This window comes from Chamaea fasciata, unplaced genomic scaffold, assembly GCF_029207755.1.
Source record: "Chamaea fasciata isolate MVZ Bird 193981 ecotype frontalis unplaced genomic scaffold, bChaFas1.0.hap1 SCAF_3, whole genome shotgun sequence".
Classification (NCBI taxonomy): Eukaryota; Metazoa; Chordata; class Aves; order Passeriformes; family Sylviidae; genus Chamaea; species Chamaea fasciata.
The window spans coordinates 57,508,510-57,523,553 of NW_027094088.1; the positions used below are offsets into that span (position 1 = coordinate 57,508,510).

Genomic DNA, 15,044 nt, shown 5'->3' on the forward strand with positions numbered 1-15,044 from the left:
CAGTCCATGGATAAGGAGGTTACTGTGTTAAAGCACCCTAGGGCAGTTGTGTCTCTCATGTCAGGAAAACTGTGACTTGCTCATGGTTTGGGTACCCAGGGTTGATCTAGTAGCTGCAGCTGGGGCATCCACTGGGAAATCACATGCTGTGTTTAAGAAGCTGCAGCGCAATGTATGGAACTGCATGGTCCTGAATTGTGTAACTCCCTAGAGGTTTTTTCTAGATAACTCTTTTTCATACTGTGTTTGGTAAACAGTTGATTGAAAAGGTAAACATTACTTTTTCATAGAAAACTTATCCTTCTGTACAGACTTTTCTATATAGAGTATTATTTTGAATGGTAAACAAAGCCTGATCTACTGACATAATTTCCCAAGATTATTTTGTTAGTTTACAGGTTTTCATTGTATTAATAGTGATGGGGAAGAGAAACAAAAACAAGTTATGCTTTTCCAGCTATCAGCGCACCTGTTTCAGCTGAACTTGGAGAGGGTTTTTTTATGCCTGCCATCTAGATCAATCTCCACTAACTGGAGGAGTGACATCAGGCAGTACAGCTGCCAGAGGTTTTTTGTCTCTCATTTTGCTGAAATGTATATAGCTTGTAAACAGCTCTCATATCCAATGAGCAAAATAAATTAACAGATATTTCTCTATATAACTTACAAAAAGTGAGACAGCAAACAGAGAGGGGTTCTATTTGTCCTATAGATTCTGGGTTGTGGTTTTAAGTGGATAGATTTAGGTTAATAAATTGGTGTCTTGGTTTGGGAAAACAGGTATCTGCCAGGTAAAATTACAATCGGAGGCTCTTTGGCAAAGATTTGGGAAATAGGAATAGCAGTTCTTTACTAGTATGTAATACAAAGCAAACAAACACAAAAAAAAACTCCCCCCCCACCAAACAACTACAGCATTAATGACAAACGACAACAGTACCAAGAACCTTGAGGGCTTTGTTTCACAAAACCCAGGGCAGTTTGGTTTCGGTGTCCCTGCAGGATCCTCAGAGCACCAAGCTGAAACAGTGGAAAAGTCCCGGGCTGGTAGCTGGGATGGCAGGGTGTCCCGGCAGGCAGGGGCAGGATGTCCCGGCAGCGCAGGGGGTGCAGGGTCACACTGTAGCAATAGGAGCAGCGCCGAAGAAAACCGAAGGAGAGGCAGGGCCTGGACCAGCTCCCCGCGGGTGGCCGGGAAAACTCCGGATTCAGGCCGAACCGGTGATAGTAGATTTCCCAGGACTGGATCCCTTTGGCCACAGTGAAACTCCTCCAGCCAGCAACAGCCGTTCTCCGCTCGGCGTGCTTTGCGGCGGCTGAGATCCTCGAGGAGCGGCAGACACGCGTCTCCCTGAACGCCGGAAAAAGAAAAGCCCGCAGCTGCCTCAAGCTTTGTCTTTTACCTGCGTTATCTTCCCCTTCCACCTTTGTCCACCTCTTTTGTTTCGGTTAAGTACTCTCAAGTATCCAACACTTGGTCTCCTTCGTAACTTGTGGGGAAAAAATTCTTTAGAGAAAGAAGGAACAAACCTAACCCCCAACAATTGGAACCCGACTTAGAAAATGAGAATGACATTGAGGAGATAGTTCAACCTTTTCAGGATGCTTTGATAGAAGAAAATGATGGGCAAGAGAAAAGGAGAGTGCTAGTAATGGCATGGGCTGACCCTGAGTAGACTTCTATCAGTGGAGAATACACTGCAAGAATCTTAGAGGTGTTCATAGAAGACCTTTGCATTCAGTAAGGTTGCCATCACAGCACCTTTGTATATGCAGCGTGTGAGAACTGCTGGTTCTAAGCAAGTACATTTTAAGTGGTTTACAAGATCACAGAATCACAGCATTCTTTAGTTTGGAAAAGGCCTACGAGATCACTGAGTACAAGCTTTAACAAGAGTCACCTTGTCAACTAGAACATGGCACTAAGTGTCACATCCAGTCATTTCTTGAACACTTCCAGGGATGGTGACTCCACCCTGGACAGCCCGTTTCAATGCTTAACAATCTCTTCCATGAAGAAATTCTTCCTGATGTCTAACCTCAACCTGCCCTAATGCAGTTTGAGACCATTTCTTCTTGTCCTGTCACTATGATACAGATTAAACTTCACTAAAATGGTTTTCAATATGCTTTGGTCCTATCAATTCTCCTGTTCAGTCTGGAATATCTTCAAAATCATAGGTGCTAGACTAAGTTATGTAGAGCAGAGTTGGAAGTGGGTTTTCACCTAAAGCAATGGATATTAACGGAACATCTGCTTTGCTGGTAAAACAAAAAGGTACGCTTGTGTTAAGTACTGCATCCACTCCTTTCATTTTGTGTGAACTGCATCTGAAAATGCTTATAGTGGGTTTTAAATATATTTGTGATCCTATGTTTAAATAAAGGAAAGCAGGTTCTTACCCAATATATAAACCATCTTTTTATGTAATGAATTCTGTTTGATCTATTTGAGCATAATTGGTTTGAGGATAAAGTCTTTCACGGAAGATTAATATATATTTAGATCATTACAAAGTTATCTTAATTCCCTTACATTATACATAGTTTGAAAAATTAAATTGCAGAAATAGCTGAGAGCTTTTACTTTAAAACCTCTAAACTTTTCTTTGAAACCTTTGGAACCCAAAGTAGAGATTATATTGCATATTAAAAGATCCTTTGGTCATAAAGGTCATGCTAAAAGTCATATTACTGTGACTGTGCTGAAAACATGATTCTCAGTACTGGAAACAGTTTTAAACCACAGAAGAGGAGTAGGAAGAGGAGTCAGTTGGTCTACACATACTCATCTCATATCTGACTTGACTCTTTTTCCAGTGTTTATTATTTAATTGGGTGTATTTTAACTACACTGTGTCACAAGAGACCATGATATAATTAATAAGAATGTCTGCAATAAGAAATATCATTTCCTAGAGGCATTGTTTATTTTCATGTCTTCCAGGAATTTTTTTGTGGTTTTTGAGACATTATCAATTAGTAGAAACCTAAAGTAAAACTCAGTTAAAAACAGAAGAATGTATAACTAGGGTAAGATTTTTTTTTTTCTCTCTGCATGGTTTAGAGGTGTTTGTCACAGAAATGTCTGAATACTAACATATTTCAGTCTTCTTAGATATATATTTGTCCTTTGCTCTGTGATTTTCTGAGAATTTTCCAGGATAAATTTTTGAATGATTGCATTAGCTGTAGATTCTGTGTGATTGAAATCCTTAGAGATTTATTATGCTCAAATACCTTTAGTAATTAAAAAATTAATTTATCAAGAACATTCCAGAAAGTGAGAAAAAGCCTTCTTTTGAAAAGTTCATTAAAACAGGAGTAGTGTAATAAATGTTCTCTTAACATTTTTTAAAAAAGCATTTTTTCGTAAAAAAATTTTACATTGGGTGGTTATAGACAGTTCAGTAGGATAATAGTGGAATTATGTGACTGCCTAGAAAGACTTCTTTCCCTATTCTGCCCCTTATGCTATTAGTTTCAAACAAAATCGCTAAAGATGCTGTTGTTTAAAAGAAAGTGCTCTTAATTATTACAAGTGCTATTCTGGGGCACCCTTGCTGCTGTCATATCAATAAATCATGTCATTTCTACATAAGTCTATTTTGTAGTGAACTCATTTGCTTTGTGCATTTCAGTCCAACAACTTAGAATTTGATCAGACTGAGGTGTTTATCAGAGGGTAGCTTTTCAGTGAAAGTATGCAATAAAACTGGGGACTTGGTATTACATACACATTTTGGACTGGATAACTGCTTGGCTTCCGTCTTCTTTCCTTTACATTGCAAAAGAATAAATTGCCAGAAATGGCCAATGGGAACTGAGGATACACTTTCAGTTCACCGTTCAAATTGTATAGGAGACTGCCATCGTTTCAGACTCCCCTCAAGGCAGACAGATACACTGTTTTTCAAACCAGTTCTTTGATAGGCTTACCACATAAGTGTAACAATAGGATTATGTGGACCCTAAAGAAGTGCTGCCCTGCCCTTAAATTGTGTCGACGTGAAAATTCTGATCATTTGAGGTAAAGGATTAACATCTACCCTTTTGAGATGCTAGATTTGCAGCTAGATATTAGCAGTAAGTTCTCCTAGAAGTAATACGTTCTCATGTAAAATTCCATGTGAAGGAAACCACTGAAGAATCAATGCAGAGTAGTAAGAAATGCAGTAATTCAAATGTTGAGACTTTCATAGGGAAGATTAGCTTCTCAAGATGTATATGATTTTGAAGGTGAGGACAGCAGATAAGAAGATTGTTGGAGAGTACAAGTAAAACATTTGCATCAGTAAAAATGCTTCTCCGTTAGTGATTCTGAAGCATCCTTAAGATAGAACAGTCTAGATTATGCTGGGTGTTAGGAATGTTTCAGGCTTGACCTTACAAGGGATTTAATGACCTTTCTGTAAGCTTAGACTAAGCGAGAGTCCTAGCAGGTCACGGTGTCCTGTAAACTTAATGTTTAGATCAAGTGGAAATGTCCTTCTGGAATCCAGACCTCGGTTTCAATATAGTAGTTGAAAAGCATGTACAGCCTGGATGAGAGAGAACCAAAGCAAGCACTGCTGAGGCTGTTAGTCACACCTGCTTGATGTCATTTACATGCTTCATCAAGCATGGAACCATATCAAGCCTGTAGCTGTGGAACATTGCTTTTAAATTCTACTGCTTCACTTGGGCAAGAAGGGATGGATATTCCCTTGCTTGCTGAATGGAGCTTGTTTTGTGAATGAGGAAGGTTTGAACTGGCTGTTCTTTTATTGGTTTGGGTTTGTTTGGTTTGCTTGGCATTTTTTAATATGACCCTTTTGAATGTAGGAGCTACTAAAGGAATGCCTGATAATTAAAAACAAGTAACAGATAACACTAAAGTCTACTTTGGGGTAACCAGTAGGCATGATCATAGAGTATTTGTGCCCAGGTGTGCTGTGATCAGTTTATACCTCAAGCAAAGTAGTAAAAATTTTCTGTTTGTTTTGTCTCTAGTCATGGAAAACACTGAGTCTGAACCAGTGCCAGCTTCTAGAATTCTGTACAGCACTCCTTGTATCTTTGAGTTACACAAATCTGTCTCTATCCTATGCTGGCAGTGTAGCAGGTCTGTGCTGTCCTTTATCAGGGCTTAATTGGGAATATTGGTATAACATACAGTTTTCACCTCAGAAGCAGCTGAATATAGAGGCTGCACAGGAGTACTGACATGCATAAACGTACAGTCCAGGAGCACTTAGAAGTAATGTGTGTTTTCCTTAGAAGAATATGAAGGTCAATGATGCTACTGATAAAAATGCAGATTAATGTTGTTTTTAATTAAAACTTGAGTATTTTTCCAGACAAACAATTTTTTTTATCGCATACTTTATGTATCTTCTATCTTAGTAGGGTTTGTGTGAGTTGGCACAACACTCCCATGCTCAAATTCGCTGTCTAAAAAATAAAATTTTTTATCATGCAGACATTTTATTGGTTTTCAGTTTGTTTGTTTTTTATTCAAAGACTTGATACATTCTATATGTGACAGTATATCCATACGTTGTATCATCTCTGTAGCATCAGGTTTTCTGACTCTGTGAGTGTGTAGATAACAATATTAATAGGAGTAATATCCCCACTGACTTTTGGTTAGTGCTGAACAAATGTTTTGGCAAATAGCTTATTTGAAAAAAGGTTGCCTTCAGGACTACTGTCTTTAATATGGGTTGAATTCAGAAAACGGTTTACCTTCTCATCTCTTTCTTCTTCTTAAAGTAGGTGGGAAAAAGTAATAAAAGCAAAGTAAGCCTTTCAAAACAAAATATTTCAGAATTTGTACAAGATTTTTGAAATTAGTAAGATCAAAATGTTTTTAATACATAAATGAAGCTGAATAATCCATTATTGCATGTATTTAGGATTTCTCACAAGTAAGAGATTAGTCACATGCAGAATTGCAGGAGCATGGTTTAACTACAGTTATTTGAGCTTGCAGCTTTTATTCTAGTTAGAAATATCTAAATATCTTAATATCTTAATGATTAAACATTTATGAGTAAATCTCCTGTGTAAGTCAAAACCACTAGGCTTTAGAAAGTATACTGTAGGTGGAGTTGTGCAAGTTTCCTTGTGGAGCTCTGCCAGTACATGGGAATGTGAATCTGAAAAGTCCTCTTTATTCAGCTACTGGACTCCTCAAAAGCAGTTTTTTGGTGTGGCAAATGAAAAGAGTTTTCAGAACTTATTTTAAAAAAAAAAAAAACCAACCAAAACTTGTTTCAAAGCTAGTGTCTCATAGAGAAAATCCAGTGAGCTTAACTCTGTGTTGCCTGCATTTCTGTCCTTAAGAAACCGTTCTCCAGTGAAGCGGTGGCATTTTTCACTGTCATGTTCAACGATTTTCAGATTTTTTTTTTGTATCTTTTCTTTTTAAGATGTTTTCTTAAGTGTACAGCTGAGGAGACCAATAACAAAAAGATAAATCCATAGATGATGAAAGGATTTTCCTAAGCTTAGTAGTTAACATAATAGTCTGAAAAGAAAAGAATTTACAAGTACTTGTTCAAGTGTGCTATGTAGAGAGTGAATAAAATAAACAGCAAGATGTGTTGTGATAGGAACTCAGATGATCAAAGGGGACTACTGAATAGGAATAGTTATTCTTTCAGATAAAATAAGGAAGTAATTCCTTTGTGAATTTTTGTGATCATTTCTGTTGGAAAACTTTGTATGCATTACTTGGAAATTCAATGAAGAGAAAAGCAATACAGCCTAGATAATAGTGTCAGCTTTGAGCACGAGGTGGCATGTGGACATAGCTTGAGCTACTTCTCCAAATCATTTGAATGGAAATATTGGATTAGTTAACCTTGTGTCAGGTCTGTTAGTTAAATAAACCCTCCAACTGTTCCTGACTGAAGGATGCATAGTTGTGACTGAAAGATGCTGCTGCTTTTCATTAGAATTTGGTCAAACATACCCTGCTAACATAATGATTTTAAAATAAAATGGTTTATTCGATGGAAAAGGATAACAAGCAGAAAATTCACAGCCTTTTCTTTTCACAGGGTGCTTCAGCCCAGTAGGAAATCCTCTTAGTCGAACACTATTGGGTAGACTACAGAAGGTAAGGAATTCTCTCTTTGCATTTTTTTTAAATTGATGTTTAACTATAAAATGTCATTATTCACAAGTTCTCATTGTAGAGAGGTGTTTTTTTTTAATCCTGTCTTTATTCAAAAAAGAGGTTTCTTCAAACAAATTGTCTACATGGCCAAATTAGCTTATGCTGTGACCAGCTGGTAGTGAGATCAGATATCTGCAAATCAAAAGCTTTATATTTTTCATGATTTATTTTTGTTGTTTAGAAATAAATAAAATACAATCACGGTCCCATTTTTTGTTTTTATTAAGAAAACAGACATGGATGAGTAGCTGAGAGAAAAGCTAAGACAATAACTTGGAATGAAATTCTCATTGCCGCACGTTTTCATTGTTTACTTCATCTTTTTGTAACATGTTAAAGCACAGCTATCCTCTGTTTACTTAATTGCTTATCTATTAAATATTGATTGTAAACTTCTCCTAATTATATTGGTTCCTTTTATTATTTCTGGTTTTCTGATCACCATATTAAAAATCCAACAGAATCTGTAAATGCCATTAATTGCAACTATACATTTGATGAACCTGTATTAAACACAAAATGTACGGAGAAACCAGTGAAGAAAACAAGTGATGCTTCTAAATACTGAATGCATTTGTGTCTCCATGAAGCTGGGCCTGTTATACTGGAGATGTTGATCCTCCTGCTCCCATGGACAGAATGCCATGGTTTAATATTCTGTTGTAATTGCACTAATTTTAATTCTTGAGAGAAATGTTATAAATGGACATAAATTAACTTGGGTCTTTTAAATCTGTTCTACAGTTTCAGTTAGGGGTTTTGTTTGGATTTTTTACCCTATCTTTGTTAACAGAACCTGTTAAGACAGTTGTGGAAATCTTGTAAGATACATAGGATTCACCAAGAAATTTTGAAAGCATACTTTTACACTGGTGTTGTGTTAGTTGCTAAATGATTCCTCTTTGCATGTTTTCAAATTTTTAGTCATCAATATGTAAATTTTTGGGGAAAAATACATATGGTTCAGCCAGTACTGTAGTGTTCTCCACTGCAGCAAGTTTGATAAACATTTGTAGGACCAACTGTTTTGTGAAATGCTAGGTAGCAGCTAATTTTAAATGTTTTTTTCTGAGACGACTAAATTAAGGTTTTGAATAAACTTTTTACTTCTTCTGTTATAAATGCATTAATATATATATATAAGTGCAGGTTAATGGAGTAATTAATATCAAAACCTAGCATTTTTAGAAATGGCAAAATAGTTGAAGAGGTTTTGAATCATTTCATGAGTTGGAGTATTTCACATGCTTTTGAATTGATCTTTTTTCCTTTTTTCTTTCCACTCTTTTTTTTTTTTTTAATCCTTGTAGATTTTACTGCAGCAGCTGTGTTTGCATTTCTGATTTCTGTTTGTACATTGCAGGTTTCAATGAAGTTCAGCCTGGTGCAGTTTTGGTCCTTTCTTCCTCTAGGCAAATTATAGATTCCCATGCTTATTAAATATTGAAGGGCTGTAATCAAATCAGGATTGTAGTCACCTGAAGCCTAAGGAAGTAACTTTACAGTGTCTAAAGACAGATTAATTATGACTGAAGAAGAGTTTATCATTCTTGCCAGTTGATACTTTTAGCATAATTTTAGTTTATCTGTTAATACGAGTATTTATATTTATTTTTCCCACGGACTAAATTTTTAGTGAGTTGTCCTGAGCTAGGACCAGAGAAGAGAGCAGAATACAAAAGTGCTAACAGTATCCAGCTGTTTTCTTCTGTCTCATCTTACATAGCATTTAATTTAAAACTTTATTTACTGGAGTAAAGAAAGTGTTCTTAGGGGAGGAGACAAGTAAATCTCTAACCTTTAGGATCCTAAAGAAAAAGAAAGACAATGGAGCAACAGTAAAATCTCAGATTTATTCAGTAGAATTTTAAAATATTTTGCATATTGACTTTAAAGTCAACCAAGGGTTTCAGTCAGGCTCTATAAATTAATTTCTTATTCTTTCTCCTTTGAAAAAAGAACCAAGAAACCAAAAGCAGCAACAAAAGAAATCCACAAAAGGTAACAGCCTCAGAATGTTGGCTATTTCACACTGAGGCACAGATTTACTGGACATACAAGAGAAGCTGTAACAAACATTCCTTATTTCTTTTCTGGAGTGTTTGCATAAGTAATATTCCCAGTTTCTCTTACACTGTGTCAGATAGCAGATGTGGGGGGGTAGAGTGGAGAGAAACAGTGCTACTGTGAAGCATCCAGGAAATAGGTGTTTGTCCTTCTTCATGTCCCTGAGTCTGTCACTGATGGGAAAAGGCGGGTGGGTTGCTTTGGCCCTGTGTGCATATACACTGGGGTTCCCCCCAGTATGTGTAGAGTCTGCCTAAAATTAATCTTAGAAAAGCTTATTTTCCAGGTGTTGTTATTAAGAGTTAATGGTTAATTAGAAGTGGGACTTAATCTGTATGTTTTTATGTTACAATGAAGAATGTTTATAAATAAGGAAGAAGCACATGAAACTATATGAATCATTTGAATTTACTTGTTTTTCTTTAAATTTTGATATTGTGGTAATTGAAGTATATTGGTTCAGTAGTAGACATGAAATGCTGAGATTTTTACAGGAAAGGCAGCAATAAGGTATCACTTGTTCTTTGTCAGTGCTCCTTCTCTGAAAGGAATGAGCGCTATCTAATGCCACTATACATCTGCATCAAAAAAACAAAACCTCCACTTGAGCAATCACTGAAACTGACTCATTAAAAAGAAGCTGTAAACATTTTTAATTAGGGCTATTATCAGGAATTGATAAAACTTGATAAAACAATGGATCAGGTTACTTTCATTTGCAATGTTCTCTTTTGTGTCAGTGTCTTGAAACATTTTTGTTTGGTCTTGAGCTAGAAATGTCAAGGGTATCCAAGTGGGTTAGTCATGTATAACCAGTGTGATACTCTGTAGTCTAGAACTCTGCATCAACTTACGGATCTATATATATCTTCCTCTGAGGATGTTTCTTAGTGCTGAAAGCTCCCAACAGCTTTGTTCAACCGCAGTCAGTGTGACATGGCACACTTTTTCAGCAAGCATTTTGTTTGTTTCTCACAGATGGTCTGCCTCCCAAAAAGACCAACTCCTCAGAACATAGCTATAGCCCCACATCTGTTCCAGTGCAAGAATTAGCTAGTTTCCATCCTGCCTGAAAATAAAGAGACATTAATATTGTATTAAGAATGATGTCTTCATACCATTCAGTATGCCTGTTGCTTTTTTGAAATCCTGAAAATGTGCCTTAATCTTGTGACACAGCATTTAAAGAAAGATGTTTTTAAGCTGAAAGGCCGCTAGTTTTTGTTGGGTGTTTCTTGTGGGGTAACTGGTACTTGGCACTACTTGAGGAATGGCTGGGCACTACTTGAGGGACGGCACGGCGCAGCAGAGGCAGCCTTGCAGTCGCTGTGTGTGTGGTAGGCAGCCATGGCAATTGCCCTGGACAGCTGGAGGTAGAGGTGTGTGCAGCTGGTGACGTACTCAGAGCACCTCTTTAAGAGGCACCTCTTTGGATTGTTGTTGCCTTTAAAAGTTGAAGGCAGTGTCTGAGAACATTCGGCATAGTCTCGGGGTGACTCATAGATGTTAGCTTGTTATTTCCACACAGCTTGCTCTCTTCAAGCTGTTCTCAAGTGTTTGAGAGCCACATAAATACTTTATTAAAAAGAGAGAGAGAGAGACAGACAGATTGAGACACAATAATGGGGAAATATGAGTACCTGAACTAGATACCTAAATAATGCTGCTAATAATTCTGATGAATCATTTTTGAGCAACAGGAGGCACTCCCATCCCACAGGCTAAGCACATTGCCTGCACAGTTCTCTTAACCTTGAGAATGGAAAATGAGAATTAGCTGAAACCTGTACAGCAGTACTGACTACCTATAGACCACTGCACAAGCAGTGTACTCTGAACTGCAGCTCCACCAGTCTTTGTTCAAAATTTGTTTATCAAATCAGGTAGTTACACTTTTTTTTTTTTTCCCTTCTGTGCGTGTACGTAATTATTCGCAACTCTTCAGGTGGTAGGCTTAGATGTTCTGGTTGATGATAAGAACTGAGTGCAAGTGTTCGCTTTTATACTGGGTTCATCTGTAATTGCTATGTGCGTCTGCAACTACTGTGGCAGTACCAAAACAATCTGGAGACTGGATGAAGTTCAGGATAGTCAGTGGTTTCTTTCCTATGTGGGATAAGCCCAGCTAAATTATAAAACCAACACTGAGGGCAATAATCCCTGTTCACAAGAATGGCCTTCATTCTACTGAGGATTTGCCAGGATTTTCTCTGTCATTTGTAATGATGTTCCTTAGACCACCATAATAAAAAAAAACCAAACATAAAACCCCAAACACTGAAAATAAAAAGAACAATATGTTTTAGATGTATTTTTTAAAAGCAGAAGAGAAAGAAGTAAGTAAGATGAAGTATGTTGGATTAAAATTTTCAGATTTAAATGGTTATAATGCAGTATATCTGTTAGAGGTGGAAATGTTTACTTCACAAAGCACACATTTGATGCTTCTAAAATATTTTAATTGCTGGGTAGCATTTCTCTTCTGTGTGGTAGTGTGTCTCCTTTCATGCACACAAAATCGAGGAGAAATTGGTTTCCCTTTTGTGAAGATAGACCATTGGAAAAAAATTAAGTAACACCAGCAAAGGACTTCCAGCTCTTCCTTTTTTTCCCTAGTTTTTTGTTCCTCTGCTAATTTTCATAATTTTTCTATTCTAAATCTTCTTTCAGCTCAAGCATTTGATTATTTTACAGAAATCAATTTTTTTTCAAGTACAGCCTTACCGTGATTTTTGCAGTATATATCTACTGTTCTTTTGAATTCATTGAAAGTCTGAAGAGCAAGTGGTAAGGATAGAACAATTTGAATTAAAGTACTGGTTATTAAGACCACCCTAAAATTCTCCATTTTATGGAAATGACATCTTTTGCATACAGGTTCAGAGGTGAAGTTCACTACACAACTTCTTAAATATCCGCTGTAGTGTTTGCAATGCAAACAAGCATAGACTGCCTAGTCATCAGTCCAGTTGTGTCTTTAGTATAGTTTTCATACTTGAGAAATTTAATATCTTTTCCTAAACATCTACCAGCCAATAGCCAATATTACTCAGTGTTTCTTAACATTACTTCTGCTTTTTCTTTTTTGAAAAAAGCATTTTGTTGCAGATAATTCTTACTGTCTTGCAGGATAAATGAAAATACAATCATAATTTACCAAAATGCTTCATATTAAAATTTAAAACAACTTATTCTTCTAGAATGATGACAGCCTGACTGCACTGGGAGTGGGAGGAGGAAACAGTTGTCCACCCAGGCAAGAGACAGTAAGTATTATGTAATTTTTTGCAATATTTTCTGTACCTGTTATACTGTGTCTGCTTCTGAAAACATGCCCCTTTTTTTAGCATGATTCCAAGAACATTCTTTTTTTTCTACTGTAGATTTTGTAATTCTTACAAAGATGTCTATAGCTGTATAACTACATTACTTCTGGGTTTATATCAATATTGAAAAACAATTTAGTAAAATTCTGTTGAATATAGATTTTTTTTTTTATTTTTTGCTTGGACTTTGACCCAAATAGAAATCGACAAATCTTTAAATTTACACCAGAAGAAAGGTGTAATTTTGGTGTAATTGTGAGTGGTTTACATTCTTCTTTGGTACTGAGGTGCATTTCTTATATCCTGTTATGGTCATTTTTCTGACCAAATGTTGACAGAGAATATAATGGCAATTTCCACATTTTATTTAAATTGTCAGGCTTACTAAACCAGTTGTATTACATTGGTATATTAATGTCTTGTTTCTGAGAAACAGACAGTGGGACTTGCATGATTGGTTTGAACGGTTTGTGGCAGTTTCCATGTGACTGAATTTTTGTAATTTGTCCTCTTACTGGACATGGTCATGGTGCTCATTAGTGTGGTTTAGTTTGGTTCTGTTCTACAGTTCATATTTCAGTACTGCCAACATCACCTGTAATTACTGTTAGCTTTTGTAATGCAGGGAGGAGAGTAATGATAAAACACATTTCAAGGTTTAACTTATTTATGTAAATTCAGGACTACTGAATGCATATTTAGGTAAGTTGCCTGTCTACTGGAAACTATGGTGATACTAATTCTTTGGTGCTGACCAGCTCACAAATTGTCACATAAAATTTACAATGGTAGAGTCATTTCCATCTTTTCCCATTCGTAACTTATTTAATCTGTTTAATTGATGACATGGAATTATGAAAATACAAGTGACATTGTGTATATTTTTACACACGCAACTTGCAGGTGATCTTATGCGAAGCAGAAATACAAATATAAAATGCATTGTGGAATTCAGCAGTCTTAACATTTAAATGCATGCATGAGTGATAGAAAAAGATTTTTTTCTGTCCATATCATTATAACTTTGCTGTCCCCTTCAATCCGATTAACCCTTCTATTGCACCTAATGATCCCTGTTTCTGACCTTTGCTTACAGTTTTGTAGAGGAATATGAGGTGAAGATTGTAGGTAGGGAAGCAGCATTCTGTGTGTAAAATAGGTCATAATTTTGCTCTTCACTTATGACAAGGGAAGTGAGCAATTCCCTTATTCTTTCAGTTCATTTGTATTTTGCTCATACTTTTCTGCTCAGAGTTCACTAGGTCAGATTTTTGTTCATACAGCATAGGAAATAAATAAGAAATTGCACTTAATATTTTCATATTCAGGGTAGAAAGCAGGCTTCTAGTAGTTTATTATATGTGGTATGCATGGTCCTGATGATTGTTAGTACTCTTTCGTAAAAGGATAGCTGCGCTGAATTTCACTGTCAAATAGATTTATTATGTGAAATAGAATATAAAGTATTTTTGCAGATATTTATAAAATTATATATCCAAATGCTTATTGCTAAACAAAACAAAAGAAATTTTAAAAGAGAAAAAAAAAAGAGAAAAAAATGGAGCGATCAAAGCAAAACTTTGCAGTGTCTTTTTGTATTAAATTTTTCCTTGGATAAAGCTGTCATACTGTTGAAGTATTTATTCAAACACATATGCTTCATGAGCACACAGAGAATGGGATCTGAAGGTGGTGTAACAATTCTGTGAAAGTGACTGTATGAAGTTTTTTTTTCCCTTTTGCTTCACAAGCAAATTGCTTATAAAACTAACAGCTGCTGTTTTGAAGCTAATCTTAGTGAATTGAATGTTCTTAACCATTTCTGCAATCCCACAGTCCTTTATCTTGCCTCTCCTGCTGCTTTCCCACCACCCCTGATCCCATTAGCAAAACTTGAGGCAGCCTCAGCTTTTACCAAAGTGCAGCTTTGGTTTCAGCTGCTTTTCTGCAAGAGGAAGTGAATGTTGCGCTTTTTTCTCTGTGGCATGGTTGTGATAAAGCTGTGGTGTTCTTATCTCTCTTTTAGGTAGTGGCTCTTTATGACTACACAGCGCATCGATCAGATGAGCTAACCATCCATCGCAGTGACATTATCCAAGTGTTATACAAAGATAATGATAACTGGTGGTTTGGCAGCCTAGCAAATGGACAGCAAGGCTATTTTCCAGCTAATTATGTGGCTGGTGAAAGTAAGTTTACTGCTGTCTTCCTGGTATACCGGTGTGGGTTTAACTGATGCACCAAGATTTTACTGTACTGTTCTCCTTATTGTTCTGAAGATAGGAATTTATGTAGTTCACACATGGCATAATGATGACTTATTGTGGTAGAAAAATTGTATAGAGTTAGCTAACCATTGCACTTGGTTAAACATTTCAGCTTATGGAATAAGTCACCTCATTACTGACTTAATTATCTGTCAGCTGGATTGATCCCTTGTCTCTTCTAATATAGAGCCACCTAATTCAGGCCCCAGCCTTAGGACA

At 36.4% G+C, this 15,044-nt stretch overlaps 1 protein-coding gene across 7 annotated transcripts in view; it reads left to right on the forward strand.

The window, feature by feature from the left end:
• The window catches only part of AHI1 (Abelson helper integration site 1), an 89,325-nt gene that overhangs the window by 58,087 nt on the left and 16,194 nt on the right, over positions 1–15,044 (forward strand). For 6 of the 7 annotated variants that reach the window (XM_066179126.1, XM_066179129.1, XM_066179130.1 and 3 more), the window contains 3 exons: positions 7,047–7,105; positions 12,433–12,498; positions 14,585–14,747. In XM_066179126.1, the coding sequence (XP_066035223.1) occupies positions 7,047–7,105; positions 12,433–12,498; positions 14,585–14,747 (288 nt within the window). Of the gene's footprint in view, positions 1–7,046; positions 7,106–12,432; positions 12,499–14,584; positions 14,748–15,044 lie in introns of those variants that run through there. The other variant, XM_066179131.1, reaches the window with a different exon arrangement.